The sequence below is a fragment of the Bombina bombina genome, chromosome 1 (assembly GCF_027579735.1).
Source record: "Bombina bombina isolate aBomBom1 chromosome 1, aBomBom1.pri, whole genome shotgun sequence".
NCBI classification, from domain to species: Eukaryota; Metazoa; Chordata; class Amphibia; order Anura; family Bombinatoridae; genus Bombina; species Bombina bombina.
This window is the reverse complement of record NC_069499.1, coordinates 470,612,894-470,640,763: the sequence shown is the minus strand read 5'-3', so window position 1 is coordinate 470,640,763 and position 27,870 is coordinate 470,612,894. Positions and strand designations below refer to the sequence as shown.

Below are 27,870 nucleotides of genomic sequence, written 5' to 3'. Positions count from 1 at the left end.
AAAACCTTTGTAAAGACTCTTGGAGCAGTAGCCAGACCGAAAGGAAGAACTACAAACTGGAAGTGCTGATCCAGGAAAGGGAATATTAAGAACTTGAAGTGATCCTTGTGTATTTGAACATGAAGGTAAGCATCCTTCAAGTCTATTGTGGTTATAAACTGTCCTTCTTGAACTAAGGGCAGAATAGATTGTTTCTATCTTGAACAATGTTACCAACAGAAACTTGTTTAAACACTTTAGGTCCATGATCGGGCGAAACATACCCTCCTTCTTTGGAACCACAAAAAGGTTTGAGTAGTATCCCAGACCTCCTCCTGCTAGAAGTACTGGCATCTGGTCTTGAAGACAGGTTTGATAAGAGGTATCTGCCCCTGGGTGGATGAGATTTAAAACCTATCCTGTAACCCTGGGCAACGACCTCTAGAACCCAAGGCTTCTTGTTCTGCTTGGGTTTATTCCAAGATTGAGCTGGTTTCCAAGTTCCCTTGGACTGATCAGGCTTCGCGGAAGGCTGCTGACGTTGGGACTTATCTGAAGGAAACGGATTCAAATTAAGACCCTGTTCTTTAGTTTTATTTTTCTTATCCTGCGGTAGAAAGGCACCCTTGCCACCAGTGACCAGTGGAAATAATAGAGTTCATTCCTGGACCAAAAAGAACCTTCCCCTTAAATGGAAGGGAAAGCAATCTAGATTTGGAAGTCATGTCAGCCGACCAAGACTTCAAACATAGAGCCCTACGGGCTAGAACAGAAAATCCTGATGTCTTAGCATTCAAGCGGATAATCTGCATATTTGCATCACAAATAAACAAATTAGCAACCCTCATGACCTTAATTCTTTCCTGGATCTTATTGAGGGGAGTTTCCACCTTGATCATCTTCGACAGGGAGTCACACCAATTAGTAGCGGATCCAAGCACAGCAGCAACCGCCGCTGCCGGGCTAAAACAAGAAAAATGTTTCAGCACACAGGATTTTTAACAGAGTTTCCAGCTTCTTATCCACGGGCTCCTTAAAAATGACGAACTATCCTCGAGCGGGATAGTGGTGTGCTTAGCAAGCATGAAGATAGCTCCATCCACTTTTGGGACAGACCCCCATAACTCTAATTGGGAGTCAGAAACCGGGAACAATTTCTTAAACGAAGAAGAAGGGGAAAAAGAGGATCCAAGCCTTTCCCATTCATTCTTAATAATATTTGCTATCTTTACGGGAACCGGGAAAGTTTGTGGCTTCCTCGGGTAACCTGGGTTCCGGAACCTCTAAAGTAGTCAACACTTAATTCAACAGAAAGCTTAAGTGCTCTATCCTAAATCTTAAGTCTGGTTCCTCCGCAGCCAGAGGCCTAGAGGTAGCCGATTCCGACCCAGAAAGTATCAGAGGCGTCTTCATCAGCGGATAATCTAGTATCAGACAAATCCAACAAGTTGGTAGATGACCCCTGGGAAGGATAGCAGTATTTCACCTTTCGCTTGCGCTTAGCAGGGCAAGGTAAAGCACTAAAAGCCACAGACACTGCCGTTTGTTCAGAAAAGTCTAGCGGTAAAAGGGCCCCTCCCGAAGGAGGATTAGTAGTGCGATGGGGAGCTGCATGTGTAATAGGAGATGAGTGCAGGGAACGCACCTCATGGGATGGAGACCCCTCAGAAGTGGACGGCTCAGTGGTACTAAACATCTTGTTCTTTTTAGATGTCACTACTCTATCAAGGCATGTGGAACATAATTAAGCAGGCGGGTATACCGTAGCCTCCTCACAATAAAAACAGGTATTAGATTTAATTAAAGAGGAAGTACCCTCTAACGCATCAGAGTCCTCCATAGCTTGCGCTTGTACGATAGACTATATAAAAAATAAATGTCATCTTTATACTTCCAATGGCCGGGGCACTCGCCCCCTCCTATGACCCAGGCCCCAGAGAAACCACTTTGTCTCCTGTAAACCGCACGGTCAGGAAAGAGGAAGTTAATGAGGCCACACACGGTCACATGGAGTGCCATGCAGGACCACTCCTGCTGCAGGAAGAAAGCACGCCAAACTGACAGGCTGTGCAGTTATCCAAAACGAAAGTAAAACCTGAATATTTACACATCTGCAAGAGCCTCATCTCACACATGTCACAGCATAAACACAATAAAGCAAATCATGTATAAATCCCCCTGTTCAATAATCCCCTTCCGGAGATATTAACCCTTGATTCCATACAGATAAAGGAGTCACAATGTGACCCTGTCTTCTTAAGTTATTATATGAGAGAAAATGAAACAATCTTACCGTAATCATCACCGTGGAACAGACACACAGCCTCTGAAGTTTGACAGTCTTGTAGCATTGCACCTGACATGGACTTAAGTGATAGAAGCAGGCAGTGAAACTCGTCAACACTGATTGCTTAGGAGTTGTTAATAAGAGTCTAGATGGTTTCACAGAAAGACTCTTCCTGCATCTCCAGACCCTAACCTTCGTCAATGCTCTCACTGAGAGGCTGACAAGACTACTTAAATCGCCAGTCCTATAGCGAAGAGTACTACCCTCCATAAGAGACTACTCCGAATCTTACAACACTTCTCTGCCATACTCCTGTGACGAAAGGCAAATAATGACTGAGGATGAGGGGAGTGGGGGAGGTATTTAAGCCTTTGGCTGGGGTGTCTTTGCCTACTCCTGGTGGCCAAGTTCAGTATTCCCACAAGGAATAAAGCCGTGGACTCTCCTCATATTAAGAACAGTTGCTTGGTGTGACTAGGATTATTTAAATTTGCAGCTTACCTAGACTTCTCAACTCAGAAAATGTCACAGAGATTCCCCTCTTTGCCAACAGCTTTCAAAGAAATTACAGTAGGCTGCACATTAAATAACCATAAAGGCTCTATTAAATGTTTCTCCCTCCTAGGATACCAGAGCCTAACAGGTATATAACGGGGGGGGGGGGGGGGGGGGTTCTCTGCAAAGACCAGTTGCAGGACCTGGGCATACAATTCTTTCTTTCATGTAATTAGCAAGAGTCCATGAGCTAGTGACGTATGGGATATACATTCCTACCAGGAGGGGCAAAGTTTCCCAAACCTCAAAATGCCTATAAATACACCCCTCACCACACCCACAATTCAGTTTTACAAACTTTGCCTCCTATGGAGGTGGTGAAGTAAGTTTGTGCTAGATTCTACGTTGATATGCGCTCCGCAGCAAGTTGGAGCCCGGTTTTCCTCTCAGCGTGCAGTGAATGTCAGAGGGATGTGAGGAGAGTATTGCCTATTTGAATGCAGTGATCTCCTTCTACGGGGTCTATTTCATAGGTTCTCTGTTATAGGTCGTAGAGATTCATCTCTTACCTCCCTTTTCAGATCGACGATATACTCTTATTTATATACCATTACCTCTGCTGATTTTCGTTTCAGTACTGGTTTGGCTTTCTACAAACATGTAGATGAGTGTCCTGGGGTAAGTAAATCTTATTTTCTGTGACACTCTAAGCTATGGTTGGGCACTTTATTTATAAAGTTCTAAATATATGTATTCAAACATTTATTTTCAGACAGTTTCATATTTGGGATAATGCATTTGAATCAATCATTTTTTCTTACCTTAAAAATTTGACTTTTTTTCCCTGTGGGCTGTTAGGCTCGCCGGGGCTGAAAATGCTTCATTTTATTGCGTCATTCTTGGCGCGGACTTTTTTGGCGCAAAAAATCTTTTCTGTTTCCGGCGTCATACGTGTCGCCGGAAGTTGCATCATTTTTTGACGTCCTTTTGCGCCAAAAATGTCGGCGTTCCGGATGTGGCGTAATTTTTGGCGCCAAAAAGCATTTAGGCGCCAAACAATGTGGGCGTATTATTTGGCGCCAAAAAATATGGGCGTCGCTTTTGTCTCCACATTATTTCAGTCTCATTTTTTCTTTGCTTCTGGTTACTAGAAGCTTGTTTATTGGCATTTTTTCCCATTCCTGAAACTGTCATTTAAGGAATTTGATAAATTTTGCTTTATATGTTGTTTTTTCTCTTACATATTGCAAGATGTCTCACGTTGCATCTGAGTCAGAAGATACTTCAGGAAAATCGCTGTCTAGTGCTGGAACTACCAAAGCTAAGTGTATCTGCTGTAAACTTTTGGTAGCTATTCCTCCGGCTGTTGTTTGTATTAATTGTCATGACAAACTTGTTAAAGCAGATAATATTTCCTTTAGTAATGTACCATTGCCTGTTGCAGTTCCCTCAACATCTAAGGTGCAGAATGTTCCTGATAACATAAGAGATTTTGTTTCTGAATCCATCAAGAAGGCTATGTCTGTTATTTCTCCTTCTAGTAAACATAAAAAATCTTTTAAAACTTCTCTCTCTACAGATGAATTTTTAAATGAACATCATCATTCTGATTCTGATGACTCTTCTGGTTCAGAGGATTCTGTCTCAGAGATTGATGCTGATAAATCTTCATATTTATTTAAAATGGAATTTATTCGTTCTTTACTTAAAGAAGTACTAATTGCTTTAGAAATAGAGGATTCTGGTCCTCTTGATACTAATTCTAAACGTTTAGATAAGGTATTTAAATCTCCTGTGGTTATTCCAGAAGTTATTCCTGTTCCTAATGCTATTTCTGAAGTAATTTCCAGAGAATGGGATAAATTGGGTAATTCATTTACTCCTTCTAAACGTTTTAAGCAATTATATCCTGTGCCATCTGACAGATTAGAATTTTGGGACAAAATCCCTAAAGTCGATGGGGCTATTTCTACCCTTGCTAAACGTACTACTATTCCTACGTCAGATGGTACTTCGTTTAAAGATCCTTTAGATAGGAAAATTGAATCCTTTCTAAGAAAAGCTTATCTGTGTTCAGGTAATCTTCTTAGACCTGCTATATCTTTGGCTGATGTTGCTGCAGCTTCAACTTTTTGGTTGGAGACTTTAGCACAACAAGTAACAGATCATGATTCTCATAATATTATTATTCTTCTTCAGCATGCTAATAATTTTATCTGTGATGCCATTTTTGATATTATCAGAGTTGATGTCAGGTTTATGTCTCTAGCTATTTTAGCTAGAAGAGCTTTATGGCTTAAAACTTGGAATGCTGATATGGCTTCTAAATCAACTCTACTTTCCATTTCTTTCCAGGGTAACAAATTATTTGGTTCTCAGTTGGATTCCATTATCTCAACTGTTACTGGTGGGAAAGGAACTTTTTTACCACAGGATAAAAAATCTAAGGGTAAAAACAGGGCTAATAATCGTTTTCGTTCCTTTCGTTTCAACAAAGAACAAAAGCCTGATCCTTCATCCTCAGGAGCAGTTTCAGTTTGGAAACCATCTCCAGTCTGGAATAAATCCAAGCCTTCTAGAAAGGCAAAGCCTGCTTCTAAGTCCACATGAAGGTGCGGCCCTCATTCCAGCTCAGCTGGTAGGGGGCAGGTTACGTTTTTTCAAAGAAATTTGGATCAATTCTGTTCACAATCTTTGGATTCAGAACATTGTTTCAGAAGGGTACAGAATTGGTTTCAAGATGAGACCTCCTGCAAAGAGATTTTTTCTTTCCCGTGTCCCAGTAAATCCAGTGAAAGCTCAAGCATTTCTGAATTGTGTTTCAGATCTAGAGTTGGCTGGAGTAATTATGCCAGTTCCAGTTCTGGAACAGGGGATGGGGTTTTATTCAAATCTCTTCATTGTACCAAAGAAGGAGAATTCCTTCAGACCAGTTCTGGATCTAAAAATATTGAATCGTTATGTGAGGATACCAACGTTCAAAATGGTAACTGTAAGGACTATCTTGCCTTTTGTTCAGCAAGGGCATTTTATGTCCACAATAGATTTACAGGATGCATATCTGCATATTCCGATTCATCCAGATCATTATCAGTTCCTGAGATTCTGTTTTCTGGACAAGCATTACCAGTTTGTGGCTCTGCCGTTTGGCCTAGCTACAGCTCCAAGAATTTTTACAAAGGTTCTCGGTGCCCTTCTGTCTGTAATCAGAGAACAGGGTATTGTGGTATTTCCTTATTTGGACGATATCTTGGTACTTGCTCAGTCTTTACATTTAGCAGAATCTCATACGAATCGACTTGTGTTGTTTCTTCAAGATCATGGTTGGAGGATCAATTCACCAAAAAGTTCATTGATTCCTCAGACAAGGGTAACCTTTCTGGGTTTCCAGATAGATTCAGTGTCCATGACTCTGTCTTTAACAGACAAGAGACGTCTAAAATTGATTTCAGCTTGTCGAAACCTTCAGTCACAATCATTCCCTTCGGTAGCCTTATGCATGGAAATTCTAGGTCTTATGACTGCTGCATCGGACGCGATCCCCTTTGCTCGTTTTCACATGCGACCTCTTCAGCTCTGTATGCTGAATCAATGGTGCAAGGATTACACAAAGATATCTCAATTAATATCCTTAAAACAGATTGTACGACACTCTCTAACGTGGTGGACAGATCACCATCGTTTAATTCAGGGGGCTTCTTTTATGCTTCCGACCTGGACTGTAATTTCAACAGATGCAAGTCTCACAGGTTGGGGAGCTGTGTGGGGATCTCTGACGGCACAAGGAGATTGGGAATCTCAGGAGGTGAGATTACCGATCAATATTTTGGAACTCCGTGCAATTTTCAGAGCTCTTCAGTCTTGGCCTCTTCTGAAGAGAGAATCGTTCATTTGTTTTCAGACAGACAATGTCACTACTGTGGCATACATCAATCATCAAGGAGGGACTCACAGTCCTCTGGCTATGAAAGAAGTATCTTGAATTCTGGTTTGGGCGGAATCCAGCTCCTGTCTAATCTCTGCGGTTCATATCCCAGGTATAGACAATTGGGAAGCGGATTATCTCAGTCGCCAAACGTTGCATCCGGGCGAATGGTCTCTTCACCCAGAGGTATTTCTTCAGATTGTTCAAATGTGGGAGCTTCCAGAAATAGATCTGATGGCGTCTCATCTAAACAAGAAACTTCCCAGGTATCTGTCCAGATCCCGGGATCCTCAGGCGGAAGCAGTGGATGCATTATCACTTCCTTGGAAGTATCATCCTGCTTATATCTTTCCGCCTCTAGTTCTTCTTCCAAGAGTAATCTCCAAGATTCTGAAGGAATGCTCGTTTGTTCTGCTGGTAGCTCCGGCATGGCCTCACAGGTTTTGGTATGCGGATCTTGTCCGGATGGCCTCTTGCCATCCGTGGACTCTTCCGCTACGACCAGACCTTCTGTCGCAAGGTCCTTTTTTCCATCAGGATCTCAAATCCTTAAATTTAAAGGTATGGAGATTGAACGCTTGATTCTTGGTCAAAGAGGTTTCTCTGACTCTGTGATTAATACTATGTTACAGGCTCATAAATCTGTATCCAGAGAGATATATTATAGAGTCTGGAAGACTTATATTTCTTGGTGTCTTTCTCATCATTTTTCTTGGCATTCTTTTAGAATTCCGAGAATTTTACAGTTTCTTCAGGATGGTTTAGATAAAGGTTTATCCGCAAGTTCTTTGAAAGGACAAATCTCTGCTCTTTCTGTTCTTTTTCACAGAAAGATTGCTAATCTTCCTGATATTCATGGTTTTGTACAAGCTTTGGTTCGTATAAAACCTGTCATTAAGTCAATTTCTCCTCCTTGGAGTTTGAATTTGGTTCTGGGGGCTCTTCAAGCTCCTCCGTTTGAACCTATGCATTCATTGGACATTAAATTACTTTCTTGGAAAGTTTTGTTCCTTTTGGCAATCTCTTCTGCCAGAAGAGTTTCTGAATTATCTGCTCTTTCTTGTGAGTCTCCTTTTCTGATTTTTCATCAGGATAAGGCAGTGTTGCGAACTTCTTTTGAATTTTTACCTAAAGTTGTGAATTCTAACAACATTAGTAGGGAAATTGTGGTTCCTTCATTATGTCCTAATCCTAAGAATTCTAAGGAGAAATCATTGCATTCTTTGGATGTTGTTAGAGCTTTGAAATATTATGTTGAAGCTACTAAGTCTTTCCGAAAGACTTCTAGTTTATTTGTTATCTTTTCTGGTTCTAGAAAAGGCCAGAAAGCTTCTGCCATTTCTTTGGCATCTTGGTTGAAATCTTTAATTCATCTTGTCTATGCTGAGTCGGGTAAATCTCCGCCTCAAAGGATTACAGCTCATTCTACTAGGTCAGTTTCTACTTCCTGGGCGTTTAGGAATGAAGCTTCGATTGATCAGATTTGCAAAGCAGCAACTTGGTCCTCTTTGCATACTTTTACTAAATTCTACCATTTTGATGTATTTTCTTCTTCTGAAGCAGTTTTTGGTGGAAAAGTACTTCAGGCAGCGGTTTCAGTTTGAATCTTCTGCTTATGTTTTTCATTAAACTTTATTTTGGGTGTGGATTATTTTCAGCAGGAATTGGCTGTCTTTATTTTATCCCTCCCTCTCTAGTGACTCTTGCGTGGAAAGATCCACATCTTGGGTAATCATTATCCCATACGTCACTAGCTCATGGACTCTTGCTAATTACATGAAAGAAAACATAATTTATGTAAGAACTTACCTGATAAATTCATTTCTTTCATATTAGCAAGAGTCCATGAGGCCCGCCCTTTTTTTGGGGTGGTTATGATTTTTGTATAAAGCACAATTATTCCAATTCCTTATTTTATATGCTTTCGCACTTTTTTATCACCCCACTTCTTGGCTATTCGTTAAACTGAATTGTGGGTGTGGTGAGGGGTGTATTTATAGGCATTTTGAGGTTTGGGAAACTTTGCCCCTCCTGGTAGGAATGTATATCCCATACGTCACTAGCTCATGGACTCTTGCTAATATGAAAAAAATGAATTTATCAGGTAAGTTCTTACATAAATTATGTTTTTTCCTAGTTTGCCTGTTGCACTAGCCCTGCCCCTCTAACGGTCAGTTGTGGGTAGCAGCTTCCAGTTAACGTAAGTTTAAAGGCCTGACTGATACAGCTCTATAGACGGAGTACACTTTTTATTAAAATTGTGCTTGCTGTGATGGTATCATTATATTATGTCTGGCTTCACATCTGTAACACTGACACTACCTACTGTATGCAGCACTGTACTATTGCGTTATATATAAGGCTTACTTCAGTACTTGTTATCAAGGAGTGGCCAGTCCTCCTCCTTAGTGCAGTTTAAAAGCCTGTCCACAGCCAACACATACTGAAACTTGCATTTTTCCCCCATAAGTAATATATCATTATTGAGCAGTGGCCTGGGAATGAACTGTCTAGGAGAGCTCTCTAAGATACCATACAGATGTCACTGCCAATACAACCCTCATATTTATTTCCAATTTACTTTTAGCTCTAAAGATAGGGGTTAGTGATCCACAGAATTAATATAGTAATAAGTACAAAATAAAAGGCCACGGGGCATACAATGTCAGCATTTATCATTGCACAAGCATTTCTCATGAAATGCTTGTGCAATGCCACCCCCTGCACATTCGCTGACAACCGGCCGCTAGCTGGGGGTTTCAATCAACCCGATCGGGCTGATTTCTGTCCGCCTCCTCAGAGTTGGCGGACGTGTTAAGGAGCAGCGGTGTTAAGCAGCGGTGTTTCTCAACTCCGGTTTCCGGCAAGCCTGAAGGGTCGCGCAGAAACAGCTGCATTCAGGCCTTGATAAAATCGGCCCCGACGTCTGAACTCTTTTCTGGAAACCATGTTTTAATCTCAAAACCCAAAGATAAAATATTTGTGTTGATATTCTTAAGTTGAAATGCATAATAAAAAAAAATATTTAAAAAATGATTTCACTATATTTGTGCAACAACTAAATGCTTCCCCAGCTTCTTTAACCCTTTGAGTGCTAATGACGGCTCTGAGCCGTCACAGAGTTTCTCACTCTGGTGCTAATGACGGCTCAGAGCCGTCATGAGCACACTCCCACCTTGAGGGAGATCTGGGGGCTCCTTAATGCTGCTTCCCCGGCGATCATGCCTGTAGAGTGACAGGCATCGCCGGGGCTTCACGTGATGCGCGGTGACGTCACGCGCAATTACGTGATGACGTCACCACGCAACTTTATTTATATTTAACAATGTTAAGTATAGGAGGAGGGGGCATGCTGCTTAGAAGCCTGTATTTCAGGCATCTAAGCAGCTACAGACCCCCAAGACCCACTATTGGAAATGTAATTGCCTAACCTTTCCAACAATGTAATTCTTGGGGGTCTGCAAAAAAAAAAAAAAAAAAAGTAAAAAAAAAAAAAAGTAAACAATTTCAAAAAGAAAAAGAAAATATTAGCACCCAGGTGGGAAATGGCTTAGCAGCCAAAGGGTAAATAGAAGTGCATTATCATAATACTGATCCAAATTTCTTAAGATATATTATGTATGCAGCTTAACGTTCTCCACCTATAGAAAAAGTTTTAATGCAAGGCAACATATTTTATCTTTTCCTGGCAACCAGGGGGCTTAAAGATGAATGTTTTACTCAGATCCATCATTCTTTCTTATTTTTTATTTTAAAGGGATTGTAAACACCAAAAATGCTATTGTTTAAAAAGATAGATACTAACTTTATTTACCATTCCCCAGTTTTGCATAACCAACACTGTTATAGAAATATACTTTTTACCTCTGTAATTACCTTGTATCTAAGCTTCTGCTGACTGCCTCCTTATCTCAGATATTTTCACAGATGTGCATTTACAGGCAATTAGTTCTGACACTTAAAGGGACAGTCTACACCAGAAAACAGAATTTATGTTTACCTGATAAATTACTTTCTCCAACGGTGTGTCCGGTCCACGGCGTCATCCTTACTTGTGGGATATTCTCTTCCCCAACAGGAAATGGCAAAGAGCCCAGCAAAGCTGGTCACATGATCCCTCCTAGGCTCCGCCTACCCCAGTCATTCGACCGACGTTAAGGAGGAATATTTGCATAGGAGAAACCATATGGTACCGTGGTGACTGTAGTTAAAGAAAATAAATCATCAGACCTGATTAAAAAAACCAGGGCGGGCCGTGGGCCCGACACACCGTTGGAGAAAGTAATTTATAAGGTAAACAAAAAATCTGTTTTCTCCAACATAGGTGTGTCCGGTCCACGGCGTCATCCTTACTTGTGGGAACCAATACCAAAGCTTTAGGACACGGATGAAGGGAGGGAGCAAATCAGGTCACCTAAATGGAAGGCACCACGGCTTGCAAAACCTTTCTCCCAAAAATAGCCTCAGAAGAAGCAAAAGTATCAAACTTGTAAAATTTGGTAAAAGTGTGCAGTGAAGACCAAGTCGCTGCCCTACATATCTGATCAACAGAAGCCTCGTTCTTGAAGGCCCATGTGGAAGCCACAGCCCTAGTGGAATGAGCTGTGATTCTTTCGGGAGGCTGCCGTCCGGCAGTCTCGTAAGCCAATCTGATGATGCTTTTAATCCAAAAAGAGAGAGAGGTAGAAGTTGCTTTTTGACCTCTCCTTTTACCGGAATAAACAACAAACAAGGAAGATGTTTGTCTAAAATCCTTTGTAGCATCTAAATAGAATTTTAGAGCGCGAACAACATCCAAATTGTGCAACAAACGTTCCTTCTTTGAAACTGGTTTCGGACACAGAGAAGGTACGATAATCTCCTGGTTAATGTTTTTGTTAGAAACAACTTTTGGAAGAAAACCAGGTTTAGTACGTAAAACCACCTTATCTGCATGGAACACCAGATAAGGAGGAGAACACTGCAGAGCAGATAATTCTGAAACTCTTCTAGCAGAAGAAATTGCAACTAAAAACAAAACTTTCCAAGATAATAACTTAATATCAACGGAATGCAAGGGTTCAAACGGAACCCCCTGAAGAACTGAAATAACTAAATTGAGACTCCAAGGAGGAGTCAAAGGTTTGTAAACAGGCTTAATTCTAACCAGAGCCTGAACAAAGGCTTGAACATCTGGCACAGCGGCCAGCTTTTTGTGAAGTAACACAGACAAGGCAGAAATCTGTCCCTTCAGGGAACTTGCAGATAATCCTTTTTCCAATCCTTCTTGAAGGAAGGATAGAATCCTAGGAATCTTAACCTTGTCCCAAGGGAATCCTTTAGATTCACACCAATAGATATATTTTTTCCAAATTTTGTGGTAAATCTTTCTAGTTACAGGCTTTCTGGCCTGAACAAGAGTATCGATAACAGAATCTGAGAACCCTCGCTTCGATAAGATCAAGCGTTCAATCTCCAAGCAGTCAGCTGGAGTGAAACCAGATTCGGATGTTCGAACGGACCCTGAACAAGAAGGTCTCGTCTCAAAGGTAGCTTCCAAGGTGGAGCCGATGACATATTCACCAGATCTGCATACCAAGTCCTGCGTGGCCACGCAGGAGCTATCAAGATCACCGACGCCCTCTCCTGATTGATCCTGGCTACCAGCCTGGGGATGAGAGGAAACGGCGGGAACACATAAGCTAGTTTGAAGGTCCAAGGTGCTACTAGTGCATCCACTAGAGCCGCCTTGGGATCCCTGGATCTGGACCCGTAGCAAGGAACTTTGAAGTTCTGACGAGAGGCCATCAGATCCATGTCTGGAATGCCCCACAGCTGAGTGACTTGGGCAAAGATTTCCGGATGGAGTTCCCACTCCCCCGGATGCAATGTCTGACGACTCAGAAAATCCGCTTCCCAATTTTCCACTCCTGGGATGTGGATAGCAGACAGGTGGCAGGAGTGAGACTCCGCCCATAGAATGATTTTGGTCACTTCTTCCATCGCCAGGGAACTCCTTGTTCCCCCCTGATGGTTGATGTACGCAACAGTTGTCATGTTGTCTGATTGAAACCGTATGAACTTGGCCCTCGCTAGCTGAGGCCAAGCCTTGAGAGCATTGAATATCGCTCTCAGTTCCAGAATATTTATCGGTAGAAGAGATTCTTCCCGAGACCAAAGACCCTGAGCTTTCAGGGATCCCCAGACCGCGCCCCAGCCCATCAGACTGGCGTCGGTCGTGACAATGACCCACTCTGGTCTGCGGAATGTCATCCCTCGTGACAGGTTGTCCAGGGACAGCCACCAACGGAGTGAGTCTCTGGTCCTCTGATTTACTTGTATCTTCGGAGACAAGACTGTATAGTCCCCATTCCACTGACTGAGCATGCACAGTTGTAATGGTCTTAGATGAATGCGTGCAAAAGGAACTATGTCCATTGCCGCTACCATCAACCCGATCACTTCCATGCACTGAGCTATGGAAGGAAGAGGAACGGAATGAAGTATCCGACAAGAGTCTAGAAGTTTTGTTTTTCTGGCCTCTGTCAGAAAAATCCTCATTTCTAAGGAGTCTATTATTGTTCCCAAGAAGGGAACCCTTGTTGACGGAGATAGAGAACTCTTTTCCACGTTCACTTTCCATCCGTGAGATCTGAGAAAGGCCAGGACAATGTCCGTGTGAGCCTTTGCTTGAGGAAGGGACGACGCTTGAATCAGAATGTCGTCCAAGTAAGGTACTACAGCAATGCCCCTTGGTCTTAGCACAGCTAGAAGGGACCCTAGTACCTTTGTGAAAATCCTTGGAGCAGTGGCTAATCCGAAAGGAAGCGCCACGAACTGGTAATGTTTGTCCAGGAATGCGAACCTCAGGAACCGATGATGTTCCTTGTGGATAGGAATATGTAGATACGCATCCTTTAAATCCACCGTGGTCATGAATTGACCGTCCTGGATGGAAGGAAGAATAGTTCGAATGGTTTCCATCTTGAACGATGGAACCTTGAGAAACTTGTTTAAAATCTTGAGATCTAAGATTGGTCTGAACGTTCCCTCTTTTTTGGGAACTATAAACAGATTGGAGTAGAACCCCATCCCTTGTTCTCTTAATGGAACAGGATGAATCACTCCCATTTTTAACAGGTCTTCTACACAATGTAAGAATGCCTGTCTTTTTATGTGGTCTGAAGACAACTGAGACCTGTGGAACCTCCCCCTTGGGGGAAGTCCCTTGAATTCCAGAAGATAACCTTGGGAGACTATTTCTAGCGCCCAAGGATCCAGAACATCTCTTGCCCAAGCCTGAGCGAAGAGAGAGAGTCTGCCCCCCACCAGATCCGGTCCCGGATCGGGGGCCAACATTTCATGCTGTCTTGGTAGCAGTGGCAGGTTTCTTGGCCTGCTTTCCCTTGTTCCAGCCTTGCATTGGTCTCCAAGCTGGCTTGGCTTGAGAAGTATTACCCTCTTGCTTAGAGGACGTAGCACTTTGGGCTGGTCCGTTTCTACGAAAGGGACGAAAATTAGGTTTATTTTTTGCCTTGAAAGGCCGATCCTGAGGAAGGGCGTGGCCCTTACCCCCAGTGATATCAGAGATAATCTCTTTCAAGTCAGGGCCAAACAGCGTTTTCCCCTTGAAAGGAATGTTAAGTAGCTTGTTCTTGGAAGACGCATCAGCCGACCAAGATTTCAACCAAAGCGCTCTGCGCGCCACAATAGCAAACCCAGAATTCTTAGCCGCTAACCTAGCCAATTGCAAAGTGGCGTCTAGGGTGAAAGAATTAGCCAATTTGAGAGCATTGATTCTGTCCATAATCTCCTCATAAGGAGGAGAATCACTATCGACCGCCTTTATCAGCTCATCGAACCAGAAACATGCGGCTGTAGCGACAGGGACAATGCATGAAATTGGTTGTAGAAGGTAACCCTGCTGAACAAACATCTTTTTAAGCAAACCTAATTTTTTATCCATAGGATCTTTGAAAGCACAACTATCCTCTATGGGTATAGTGGTGCGTTTGTTTAAAGTGGAAACCGCTCCCTCGACCTTGGGGACTGTCTGCCATAAGTCCTTTCTGGGGTCGACCATAGGAAACAATTTTTTAAATATGGGGGGAGGGACGAAAGGAATACCGGGCCTTTCCCATTCTTTATTAACAATGTCCGCCACCCGCTTGGGTATAGGAAAAGCTTCTGGGAGCCCCGGCACCTCTAGGAACTTGTCCATTTTACATAGTTTCTCTGGGATGACCAACTTGTCACAATCATCCAGAGTGGATAATACCTCCTTAAGCAGAATGCGGAGATGTTCCAACTTAAATTTAAATGCAATCACATCAGGTTCAGCTTGTTGAGAAATGTTCCCTGAATCAGTAATTTCTCCCTCAGACAAAACCTCCCTGGCCCCATCAGACTGGGTTAGGGGCCCTTCAGAAATATTATTATCAGCGTCGTCATGCTCTTCAGTATCTAAAACAGAGCAGTCGCACTTACGCTGATAAGTGTTCATTTTGGCTAAAATGTTTTTGACAGAATTATCCATTACAGCCGTTAATTGTTGCATAGTAAGGAGTATTGGCGCGCTAGATGTACTAGGGGCCTCCTGAGTGGGCAAGACTCGTGTAGACGAAGGAGGGAATGATGCAGTACCATGCTTACTCCCCTCACTTGAGGAATCATCTTGGGCATCATTGTCATTGTCACATAAATCACATTTATTTAAATGAATAGGAATTCTGGCTTCCCCACATTCAGAACACAGTCTATCTGGTAGTTCAGACATGTTAAACAGGCATAAACTTGATAACAAAGTACAAAAAACGTTTTAAAATAAAACCGTTACTGTCACTTTAAATTTTAAACTGAACACACTTTATTACTGCAATTGCGAAAAAACATGAAGGAATTGTTCAAAATTCACCAAATTTCCACCACAGTGTCTTAAAGCCTTAAAAGTATTGCACACCAAATTTGGAAGCTTTAACCCTTAAAATAACGGAACCGGAGCCGTTTTGAACTTTAACCCCTTTACAGTCCCTGGTATCTGCTTTGCTGAGACTCAACCAAGCCCCAAGGGGAATACGATACCAAATGACGCCTTCAGAAAGTCTTTTCTAAGTATCAGAGCTCCTCTCACATGCGACTGCATGCCATGCCTCTCAAAAACAAGTGCGCAACACCGGCGCGAAAATGAGGCTCTGCCTATGCTTTGGGAAAGCCCCTAAAGAATAAGGTGTCTAAAACAGTGCCTGCCGATATGATTATATCAAAATACCCAGATAAAATGATTCCTCAAGGCTAAATATGTGTTAATAATGAATCGATTTAGCCCAGAAAAAGTCTACAGTCTTAATAAGCCCTTTTTGAAGCCCTTATTTACGATCGTAATAAACATGGCTTACCGGATCCCATAGGGAAAATGACAGCTTCCAGCATTACATCGTCTTGTTAGAATGTGTCATACCTCAAGCAGCAAGAGACTGCTCACTGTTCCCCCAACTGAAGTTAATTGCTCTCAACAGTCCTGTGTGGAACAGCCATGGATTTTAGTGACGGTTGCTAAAATCATTTTCCTCATACAAACAGAAATCTTCATCTCTTTTCTGTTTCTGAGTAAATAGTACATACCAGCACTATTTCAAAATAACAAACTCTTGATTGAATAATAAAAACTACAGTTAAACACTAAAAAACTCTAAGCCATCTCCGTGGAGATGTTGCCTGTACAACGGCAAAGAGAATGACTGGGGTAGGCGGAGCCTAGGAGGGATCATGTGACCAGCTTTGCTGGGCTCTTTGCCATTTCCTGTTGGGGAAGAGAATATCCCACAAGTAAGGATGACGCCGTGGACCGGACACACCTATGTTGGAGAAATGTTATTGTTTTAAAAGATAGATAATCCCTTTATTACCCATTCCCCAGTTTTGCATAACCAACACAGTTATATTAATATACTTTTAACCTCTGTGATTATCTTGTATCTAAGCCTCTGCAAACTGCCCCCTTATTTCAGTTCTTTTGACAGACTTGCAGTTTAGCCAATCAGTGCCTGCTTCCAGATAACTTCACGTGCACAACCACAGTGTTATCTATATGAAATACATGAACTAATACCCTCTAGTGGTGAAAAACTGTTAAATGCATTCTGAAAAGAGGTGGCCTTCAAGGGCTAAGAAATTAGCATATGAACCTCCTAGGTTAAGCTTTCAACTAAGAATACCAAGAGAACAAAGCAAAATTGGTGATAAAAGTAAATTGGAAAATTGTTTAAAATTACATGCTCTATCTGAATCATGAAAGGTTTTTTTGGCCTAGACATACCCTTTAAATAACTTCACGTGCATGAGCACAAGTTTATCTATATGAAACACATGAACTAACTCCCTCTAGCTGTGAAAAACTGTCATATACATTAAGATAAGAAGCTGTTTTCAAGGGTTTAGAAAACATAAATTATGCTTACCTGATAATTTCATTTCCATCTTAATGGGAGGAGAGACCACGGCTTCATTCATTACTTGTGGGAATTAACATCCTGGCCACCAGGTGGAGGCAAAGTCACCCCAGCCAAAGGCTTAAATACCATTGACAGAGCCTCATCTCACACATGTCACAGAAATTAAACACAATAAAGAATATTATGTATAAATCCCCCCCCCCCCTGTTCAATAACCCCCTTTCCAAGGCTATTAACCCTAGATTCTATACAGATAAAAGGAAACACACTGTGACCCTGTCTCCTTGCGTTATCATATTATATAATTGAAACGATCTTACCAGAATCTATGCCATGGAACAGGAACACGGCCTTTCAAGTGTGACAGGGTAGTAGCATCACTCCTGACATGGACTCGAGTGCAGAAAGCAGGCAGCGAAACTCGGCAACGCTGATTGCTTATGGAGCTGTTAAACTGTGTCGGGATCGTTTCGCAGAAACTCTCCCTGCATCTCCGGACTCTAACTTTCATCAATGCTCTCACTGAGAGGCCGACAGGACTACTTAAAACTCCAGTCCCATTCCGAAGAGTACTACCCTCTATAAGAAACTACTCCGAATCTTCCGACACTTCTCTGTCAACCTCCTGTGACAAAAGGCAAAGAATGACTGGGGGATGAGGGGAGTGGGGGAGGTATTTAAGCCTTTGGCTGGGGTGTATTTGCCTCCTCCTGGTGGCCAGGCTCTTAATTCCCACAAGTAATGAATGAAGCCGTGGACTCTCCTCCCATTAAGATGGAAATTAGCATATGAGCCTACCTAGGTTACGCTTTCAATTAAGAATAACAAGAGGACAAAGCAAATTTGATGATAAAAGTAAATTAGAAAGTTGTTTCAAATTACATGCCCTATCTGAATCATGAAAGTTTAATTTGGACTTTACTATCCCTTTAAATGTTGTTGGCTGTGGTTCTGATGTATAACAATAGCTTTTACTTTGTTAATTAACAGGGAATAATACAGGAGAGGATGTTGCATAATTCCTACATAAAAATCGTATATATTTATTTTTTTCAATTAAATTATATTCCATTTAATTATTTTATTAAATTTATTTCTGTCTAAATAAATATTTGAAAGCCCAAAAATGGTGTACACCTGTTTTTAAAGTATTCTGTATTCTAATTCTTTGAACCTACTTTTGATCCCAGTCTGGCCCTGCTCATTAACATCATTAAGATTAACTCTCACAGCGAAGAAGCTCTGGTGGAGCTTTAATTACAAGCAGAAGCCAAGGATTTCATTACATTACTATAAACCTATAACCCCTTGTTGATGTTGCTATCTGTTATGCACTTTTTTGTTAATTTATTTCTGAATGTACTTTTATGTAATTTGTTATGGTATAAAATAAACACAAAATAAAAATTACTGCACAAGAAGGTGTTTGCAATGACTAAACTAATGCAAAGACAGGGTGGGGCAATGGGTGTGGTACAGGTAGACAGTGGGTGTGGTTTGGGCAGAAGATGGGTGGGATCAGAAGTGGCGAGTAACACTTTGGCCTGGCTAGTAGCCAAGTTCTTGAAATTTTGAGCCTTGGTCTTATACTACTTCTGCATTGTTTACTCTTATCTTGCCCCATCTATTTCTTAAAGCACTGTTTACCATACTGAAGAGTTTCTTGAAATGAGTTTGTAGTTATATATCTAGCATATATCTGCTGAAACACTTCCTCTGCAAATTAGTTTCTGTAATTTTTGTTTAAGATTAAAGCGAATGAATAAGGTTAGAATATATGGGACATTTACACTATTTGGTAAAAAGTATGTGAACACCAGAGCATCACGACAACTATATGAGCTTTTTGGACATCCCATTCAAAAACCATGGGCATCAATATGGAGTAGCCCTCCCCCCCCACACACACACACGTTGGCGTTATAACAGCCGCAACTCTTCTAGGAAGGCTTTAGGCTTTCCAAAAGAATTTGGAATGCATATGTGGGAATTTGTGCCCATTCAGCCAAAAAGCATTTACAAGATCAGGTCCCTATGTTGGACAAAAATGTCTGGCCTGCAATCAGAATTTCTAATTCCTCCCAAAGGTGTTCAATCAGTTTGATGAAACAGATAATAGGTCATTTTTACGTGCTATGATCTTTGGAACTCAGAGGCCCCACTTTGTGACTGGGCTGTTGTTGCTCCTATATACTTCCACTTCACAATGATAGCACTTACCGTTGACTTAGGCAGATCTAATGGGGCAGAAATTTCATAAACTGACTTGTGGCAAAGGCGACATCCAATGACAGTGACCTATTTAAAGTCACTGAGCTTTTCAGTATGACCCATTGTACTGCTAATGTTTGCCTATAGAGATTTTAAGGCTGTGTGCAGGATTATCCACCTGTTAGTAATTCATGTGGTAGAAACACAAGAACTCAATTAGTAGGGGTGACCACATACTTTTGGCCATATAGTGGATGTCATTACTGTCACATGTATTTTCCTGGGGGAGGGGGCAGACAACATACTACAATATAAGTGCCTCCCCTTACTGATCCTCTTCACTCACAGAAATGTCCAGAATCAGATGTATAACAAAATATAAGTAGAGAACAAGGATGAGTAATATCCAGGGATATGAACAACGACATTTCTGCATTTTGAACTTCACTTCTATTTATCTTGAATATGTAAAAAGTAAACAAAGAAATACACTGGCAAAACAGAAGTCAACATTTTCCTACCAAATGTATCTGTAACTGGCTGCCAGAAATCTAATGTGTAGTAGGGAAGAAAACTATGCATTTCTTTCCACTGCTAGGGAAGTCGAAACAAAACCATTCCAGAACCAGAAGTTCTTTTTAATGATTTATGCTCTTGAAAGGCACTGCAAAATCAAACTTAAAATAGTAGTCTCTGCAGGTTAAAGCCCTTTATTGTGCCTACATGAGATGACAATCTGTATCTTATACTAAGAGTTTGCAGTACTGAGACACTCGAAACATTGTATTAAGGGTGTGAAGCACCATCAATAAAACACTATAAAAAATATATAGGGGACGTCCTAAGTCATAAAAACCAATGTAAGTGTTAAAATATTAACTGTGACTTTAAGAATAATACCAATGTGACTCTCAATTACAACCAATTACTACCAATGTAGTAAATAAGTACATAAAAACATAATTTATGCTTACCTGATAAATTTATTTCTCTTGTGATGTATTGAGTCCACGGATTCATCCATACTTGTGGGATATTCTCCTTCCCTACAGGAAGTGGCAAGGAGAGCACCCACAGCAGAGCTGTCTATATAGCTCCTCCCTTAGCCCCATCCCCCAGTCATTTGACCGAAGGCTAGGAAGAAAAAGGAGAAACTATAGGGTGCAGTGAAGTTTTTTCTAAATAAAAATATATTGCCTGTCTTAATAAACAGGGCGGGCCGTGGACTCGATACATCACAAGAGAAATAAATTTATCAGGTAAGCATAAATTATGTTTTCTCTTGTAAGATGTATCGAGTCCACGGATTCATCCATACTTGTGGGACACCAATACCAAAGCTTTAGGACACGGATGAAGGGAGGGACAAGACAGGAACCTTAAATGGAAGGCACCACTGCTTGTAGAACCTTTCTCCCCAAAATAGCCTCCGAAGAAGCAAAAGTATCGAATTTGTAAAATTTGGAAAAAGTATGAAGTGAAGACCAAGTCGCCGCCTTACAAATCTGTTCAACAGAAGCCTCATTTTGAAAAGCCCATGTGGAAGCCACTGCTCTAGTAAAATGAGCAGTAATTCTTTCAGAAAGCTGCTGTCCAGCAGTCTCATAAGCCAAACGGATGATGCTTTTCAGCCAAAAGGAAAGAGAGGTAGCCGTAGCCTTTTGACCTCTCCGTTTACCAGAATAAACAACAAACAATGAAGATGTTTGAAGGAAATCTTTAGTTGCTTGTAAGTAGAACTTTAAAGCACAAACCACATCAAGATTGTGCAACAGACGTTCCTTCTTTGATGAAGGATTAGGACACAGTGAAGGAACAACAATCTCCTGATTGATATTCCTATTAGAAACAACCTTAGGAAGAAACCCAGGTTTGGTACGCAAAACCACCTTATCTGCATGGAAAACAAGGTAAGATGAATCACACTGTAAAGCAGATAACTCAGAAACTCTTTGAGCCGAAGAGATAGCTACTAAAAACAAAACTTTCCAAGATAGAAGCTTAATATCTATGGAATGCATAGGTTCAAACGGAACCCCTTGAAGAACTTTAAGAACTAAGGTTAGGCTCCATGGCGGAGCAACAGGTTTAAATACAGGCTTGATCCTGACCAAGGCCTGACTACATGATTGAAAGTCTGGGACATCTGCCAGACGTTTGTGTAAAAGAATAGACAAAGCAGATATTTGTCCTTTTAAGGAACTGGCTGATAATCCCTTCTCCAAACCTTCTTGGAGAAAGGACAAAATTCTAGGAATCCTAATCTTACTCCATGAGTAACCCTTGGATTCACACCAATAAAAATATTTGCGCCAAATTTTATGATAAATCTTCCTGGTGACAGGCTTTCTAGCTTGAATCAGGGTATCAATGACCGACTCAGAGAAACCACGCTTTGATAGAATCAGGCGTTCAATCTCCAAGCAATCAGACGCAGAGAAATTAGATTTGGATGCGTGAATGGACCTTGGATTAGAAGGTCCTGCCTCAATGGCAGAGTCCACGGTGGAACCGATGACATGTCCACTAGGTCTGCATACCAAGTCCTGCGTGGCCACGCAGGTGCTATCAGAATCACTGAAGCTCTCTCCTGCTTGATTCTTGCAACCAGACGTGGGAGGAGAGGAAACGGTGGAAATACATAGGCCAAATTGAAGGACCAGGGCACTGCTAGAGCATCGATCAGTACCGCCTGGGGATCCCGGGACCTGGACCCGTAACAAGGAAGTTTGGCATTCTGACGGGACGCCATCAGATCCAATTCTGGTGTGCCCTATAGCTGGGTTAGCTGGGCAAATACCTCCAGACGGAGTTCCCACTCCCCCGGATGAAAAGTCTGACGACTTAAGAAATCCGCCTCCAAGTTCTCTACTCCTGGGATATGGATTGCTGAAAGATGGCAAGAGTGATCCTCCGCCCATCGGATTATTTTGGTTACCTCCATCATCGCTAGAGAACTCCGTGTTCCTCCTTGATGGTTGATATAAGCTACAGTCGTGATGTTGTCCGACTGAAATCTGATGAATTTGGCCGCAGCAAGCTGAGGCCACGCCTGAAGCGCAATGAATATCGCTCTCAGTTCTAGAATGTTTATCGGGAGGAGAGTTTCCTCCTGAGACCCTAAGCCCTGTGCTATCAGGGCATTCCAGACTGCACCCCAGCCTAGCACACTGGCATCTTTCGTTACTATGAGCCACTCTGGCCTGCGGAAACACATTCCCTGAGACAGGTGGTCCTGAGACAACCACCAGAAAAGAGAATCTCTGGTCTCCTGGTCCAGATGCAGTTGAGGAGATAAATCTGCATAATCCCCATTCCACTGGTTGAGCATGCATAGTTGCAGTGGTCTGAGGTGTAGGCGGGCAAAAGGAACTATGTCCATTGCCACTACCATGAGTCCGATTACCTCCATACACTGAGCCACTGATGGCCGAGGAATGGAATGAAGAGCTCGGCAAGTGGTTAAGAGTTTTCATTTCTACCGAGTCTATCAGAGTCCCTAGGAAGGAAACTCTTGTGAGAGGGAAGAGAGAACTCTTTTTTTATGTTCACCTTCCACCTGTGAGATCTCAGAAAAGCCAACACGATGTCCGTGTGAGACTTGGCTAGTTGGTAAGTCGACGCCTGAATTAAGATGTCGCCACACTCACTTTACCCTTCCTAGTTACTTAGAGTAGGCAAAGAGAATGACTGGGGGTGGAGCTAAGGGAGGAGCTATATAGACAGCTCTGCTGTGGGTGCTCTCTTTGCCACTTCCTGTAGGGAAGGAGAATATCCCACAAGTATGGATGAATCTGTGGACTCGATACATCTTACAAGAGAAATAGTTAAGTAGTTAAAAAAATAAAATAAAAAAAATAAAATAATACAAATACAATGCAATAAATGAATGAATTAGGAATATATATAATATAATATAATGAGCTCCATATATCAAACTTGATTTGATGGGGAATCTAAAAGAAAAGTTTATGGTGAGTTTAAGTCCAGGTTGCTCTCCGTGGGGGGGATCGATGGTCCAAATTCCAAGCTCAGTAGTCTGTAGATGATGGTAAAAAACAGAAGCACCACATGGCCTAGTACTGCATATAATCACAGAAATAATGAACAAAAGTGAAAATTCACTCACATGTGAGAAAGCACCACTATCTGGTGTAAATGCGGCAGGCTGGGATCTCTGTCATTCAGCAGACTCGCCTCTCGTGATTCACCAACACTGGGGATGTAGTGACTCCAATGGGGGAGAAAAAAAAACTTCTCCCCATTCCTGAACTCTAGTGCAGTGCGAGACATAGCAGACCTGATATAGGATCATCTTTGGAGTCACTACATCCCCAGTGTTGGTGAATCACGAGAGGCGAGTCTGCTGGATGACAGAGATCCCAGCCTGCCCCATTTGCACCAGATAGAGGTGCTTTCTCACATGTGAGTGAATTTTTACTTGTGTTCATTATTTCTGTGATTATATGCAGTACTAGGCCATGTGGTGCTTCTGTTTTTTCCTATCATCTACCATAAATAAAACATACACAGTACATACAACCTTCTGCAAAATAAAAGCACATACGTTTAATAATAAAAGGTGTTAGGGCAGTGTAAGGCGAATTAAAGGGATACTAAACCCAATATTTTTTCTTAATAATTCAGATAGATTATGCAATTTTAAGCAACTTTCTAATTTACTCCTATTACCAAATTTTCTTTTTGCTATCTTCATTTAAAAAGCAGGAAAGTAAAGCTTAGGAACAGGTCCATTTTTGGCTCAGAACCTGGGTTACGTTTGCTTATTGGTGGCTAAATGTAGCCACCAATAGGCAAGCGCTATCAAGGGTGCTAATCCCTTTAAGTATCCCTTTAAGAGAATTACAAGCAAACAATTACTATTGTTTGTTTGCCAGTGACAAGCGAGAAGTTTTTGTGTCATGACTTTCAGCAGATAAGCTTTTAAAGAGGAAAAATAGAGGGTAACTATAATACATACCTCCAAATGGAATGACACACACATTATGTTTACAGGCAAGATCAACAATTTTTACAACATCTTCATGACAACCTGAAAAAAAAAATGGTATTATAAGTACAAGTGTATAAACTTCATTAAAAAAAAAAATAGGCAGATACAAAAATGTAAAAACAAGACAAAATAGAGGTCTGTATAGAAACTGAAGAAAGAAATATCAGGATGGTAGTAAAACACTAGGATTTACCATCACTTAAAATAAACTGGACTTTCAGTGATGAGTTTGCTGGTATACAGAACACTATGAGATTACTAGCACAGCTATTGGTTTAGAGGTAGACTCTTTCAATTTTTTAAACAAATTCATCACTGAGAGTCCAGTATATATTTAGTGATGGTAAATCCTAGAGGTTTTTAAATGCTCAGATTTACTATCACTAACACTCAAACAAAACAACATATCAGTACTGCTGGGCGTATGGAGTCTCATCACTGGAGTAAAGTAGAAATCTCCCCCCCCCCAAAGCGAACGAGTATGCAGGAGAGCGCAAGAGGGTGAGAGAAGAATCATACATCTCACTTTCCTGATTAGGTCAATTTATGCACATCTAAGTAATATCTTATCTGGAGGAAAACTAGATATGGTTCTGCTTTGAGAGTTAAGAAATAGATTTATCTGCAAATCTAAATCTGTTTTTCTATCACACTGTTGCAGAAATATATCAGCTCTGATCTGTCAGTAGCAAAACCGGTCTATATGAATGCAGGGGATGTAATAAACAAAAATATTTATGCTTACCTGATGATTCATTTCTTTCATGGTAGTGAGATTCCACAAGCCTTAAAAAATATGGGATTAAAGTGATGGTAAATCCAAGCGCTTAACCAACGCTAGGATTTGCCATCACTAAAAATAAAGTGGAGTTGAAGGCATCAGTTATTTAAAAAGGGTGCTAAACTCACCCTTATCTGTGCCACAGTAGATTGCAAAACTCAATGCTCTCCTTCAATGAGGCGACGTTTGCGCCTCTAAACCAACAGCTGTGCGTGTTAGTTGACAGTATTTTGTATGCTATCATGGCTATTGGTTTACAGGTGCAAATGTCAACCCATTGGTAGAAGAGTGCTGTGTCGTGGGCCGCCGGAGCCGCTGAGTTTAGCAAGCTGCAACTTCACAGTCAGGATTTTTTTTTATAACTAATGACTTAAAAACTCTACTTTATTTTTAGTGATGGTAAATCTTAGAGTTTGTTAAACACTCTGATTTACCATCATTTTAAGCTCCTTTCTACCAGAAGGCAGGCAAAATTTCAAAAAAAGACCAAGTAGCAGCATTGTAAATCTGTTCAATAGAGACCTTGTTTATGAAAACCCAAGAAGTGAATACAGATCAAGTAGAGTGAGCAATAATACAAACTGGAGGATATTTGTAAATCAGTTGTTTCAACCAAGAGGCTAAAGTATCTGCAGTAGTCATGTGACCTCTATGCTGGCCTCAAAAATGCATTAAAAAAGATGAAAACTGACTGAATTCCTTAGTAGCCTGAAGATAAAACTTCAAAGCCCTGACTACATACAAGTTATGTAAAAGGCTTACCTTAGAATTTAATGGAGAAGGACACAAAGAAGGAACAACAATCTCTTGATAAACGTTCTGATAAGAGACAACCTTGGCAGGAAATTACAGTAAAGTCCGTAAAACCACCTTGTCCTGACGAACCAGATAAGACGCCTCGCGAAAAAACACGAAACTTATGGAACTGTTCAGGCCAAAGAATAGCTGAAGGAAACAAAGCCTTTCAAGACAAAAAGCTGGATGTTCAAACTATGCATAGGTTTGAAAGGTTAAACCTGTAACACTCTTAAACTAAATTGAGATTCCATGGAGGAACTGCTGGTCTATCCACATGCCTAATCCTTACAAGTGCCTGAACAAATAATTGAATATTTGGCAATTTTGAGAGTTTGTTATGGTACAATGCAAAAAAGGCTGAAATCAAACCCTTTAAGGAACTGGTTGATAAACCCTTATCTAAACCATCTTGAAGAAATTGAAAAATCCTTGGAATCCGAAAAGTATCCCAGCAAAAAGCTTAATAAGCACACCAAGCTAAAAAAGACCTTCCACACTATATGATAAATCTTTTTGGTGATTGACTTCCTTGTCTGAATAAGTGTGTTGACAACAGATTCAGAAAAAAATCTATTTGGCGAAGAATTAAACATTCAATTTCCTAGCCGTCAAATTCAGGGCCTATAAATCTGGATGCAAGAATGGACCCCGAGACAGGAAGATCTTTGTGCAATGGAAGAGACCAAAGGTCCTGTGTGCGCAAACTGGAGCAATTGAGAAGCACTGGAGATTACTCCTACTGGAAAAGAGCTATAATTTGTGATGCAAGTCAAACAGAGTTATTATATACCAAAGACAAAGTGAACCACCAGAGCATCTATGAGAACTGCTTGAGAATCTCTTAATCCCAAAGTGCCACAATTTGACTGAAAACTGAATGACCTTTGCCGAAAGGAAGATTGAAAAAATCTGCTTCCTAACTGCAGACTCCAGGATTATGAATTGCCAAAATTATACACTAATTTAGTTCTGCCCCACAACAGAATGCGAGAAACCACCTTTAGTTGGCCGAGGACTTCTGATTCCCCCTCAATGATTTATAAATGCCACTGCAGTAACATTGTCTGATTGAAAACCGCAGGTAGGTCTCCCACTTGAGAAAAGACCAACTTTGAATAGCCCTGAAGATCACTCGGAGTTCCAACACATTAATCAGCAACCTCACCTCCTCAGGTGACCAAACTTCTTGCACCTCCCAAGACTCTCAGACGCCCCCTCATCCTGAAAACTGTATTACGATACATCTCATCCAGCATACATACACAGTATAATGAAGGTAATCAAAAGAGAAAAATAGCCACTACGTTAAAAAGCACCATGGTGAGGGTTAATCTTACGTGTTTCGCTCCGCAGCAGGGTGCTTAGTCATAATGAAGTTCATCAGCCAATTGAAAACATATTAAACATTTTGGGTTGAATTTGCAAAATAGGGATCTTGATCAAATGGTTCAAGATAGAGACTTTTTAATCTGGTGCGTACTTTTAGGTGTGACACATAATGCTGCTCTCAATGATTTAAAAATAACGGTCATTGATTGGATATCCCCTAACACACTCAAAGATTGTTGAAGTTAAGGCAAAAAGCAACCTGTTAGATTTATGAATTAGAATCTGTGCAAGCTAAGTGGCTCATTATCAATTTAGATCTTCAGGATTTTTCAAACAACAAATTGTATTTTGCCTCAACTGATTACTTGTATCATTATTTGTTTATATTGTATATGGTAACAAAAGAAAATGTAGTATGGCACATCTCTGTGCAGCTGTTTGGAACAATGAAAAAAGGAGTTTCCTTTTTAGCCTACATTTTTTTTTCTTTTTAATTCCATTTGGTCAAACATTTTCCTGTCCTTTGTATAACCCATATGGATCTTAGCTGAAGTTTAGAATTAGCCCATAACCTCCAATTGAATATGCTAATGAGGAGTACCTTTAAATATAACATTCAAA

The 27,870-nt window shown here is 41.1% G+C and overlaps 1 protein-coding gene across 2 annotated transcripts in view; it reads right to left on the bottom strand.

The window, feature by feature from the left end:
• The window catches only part of AGPS (alkylglycerone phosphate synthase), a 705,364-nt gene that overhangs the window by 509,544 nt on the left and 167,950 nt on the right, over positions 1-27,870 (bottom strand). For both annotated transcript variants that reach the window (XM_053698493.1, XM_053698494.1), the window contains exon 6: positions 24,309-24,380. In XM_053698493.1, the coding sequence (XP_053554468.1) occupies positions 24,309-24,380 (72 nt within the window). The remainder of the gene's footprint in view (positions 1-24,308; positions 24,381-27,870) is intronic.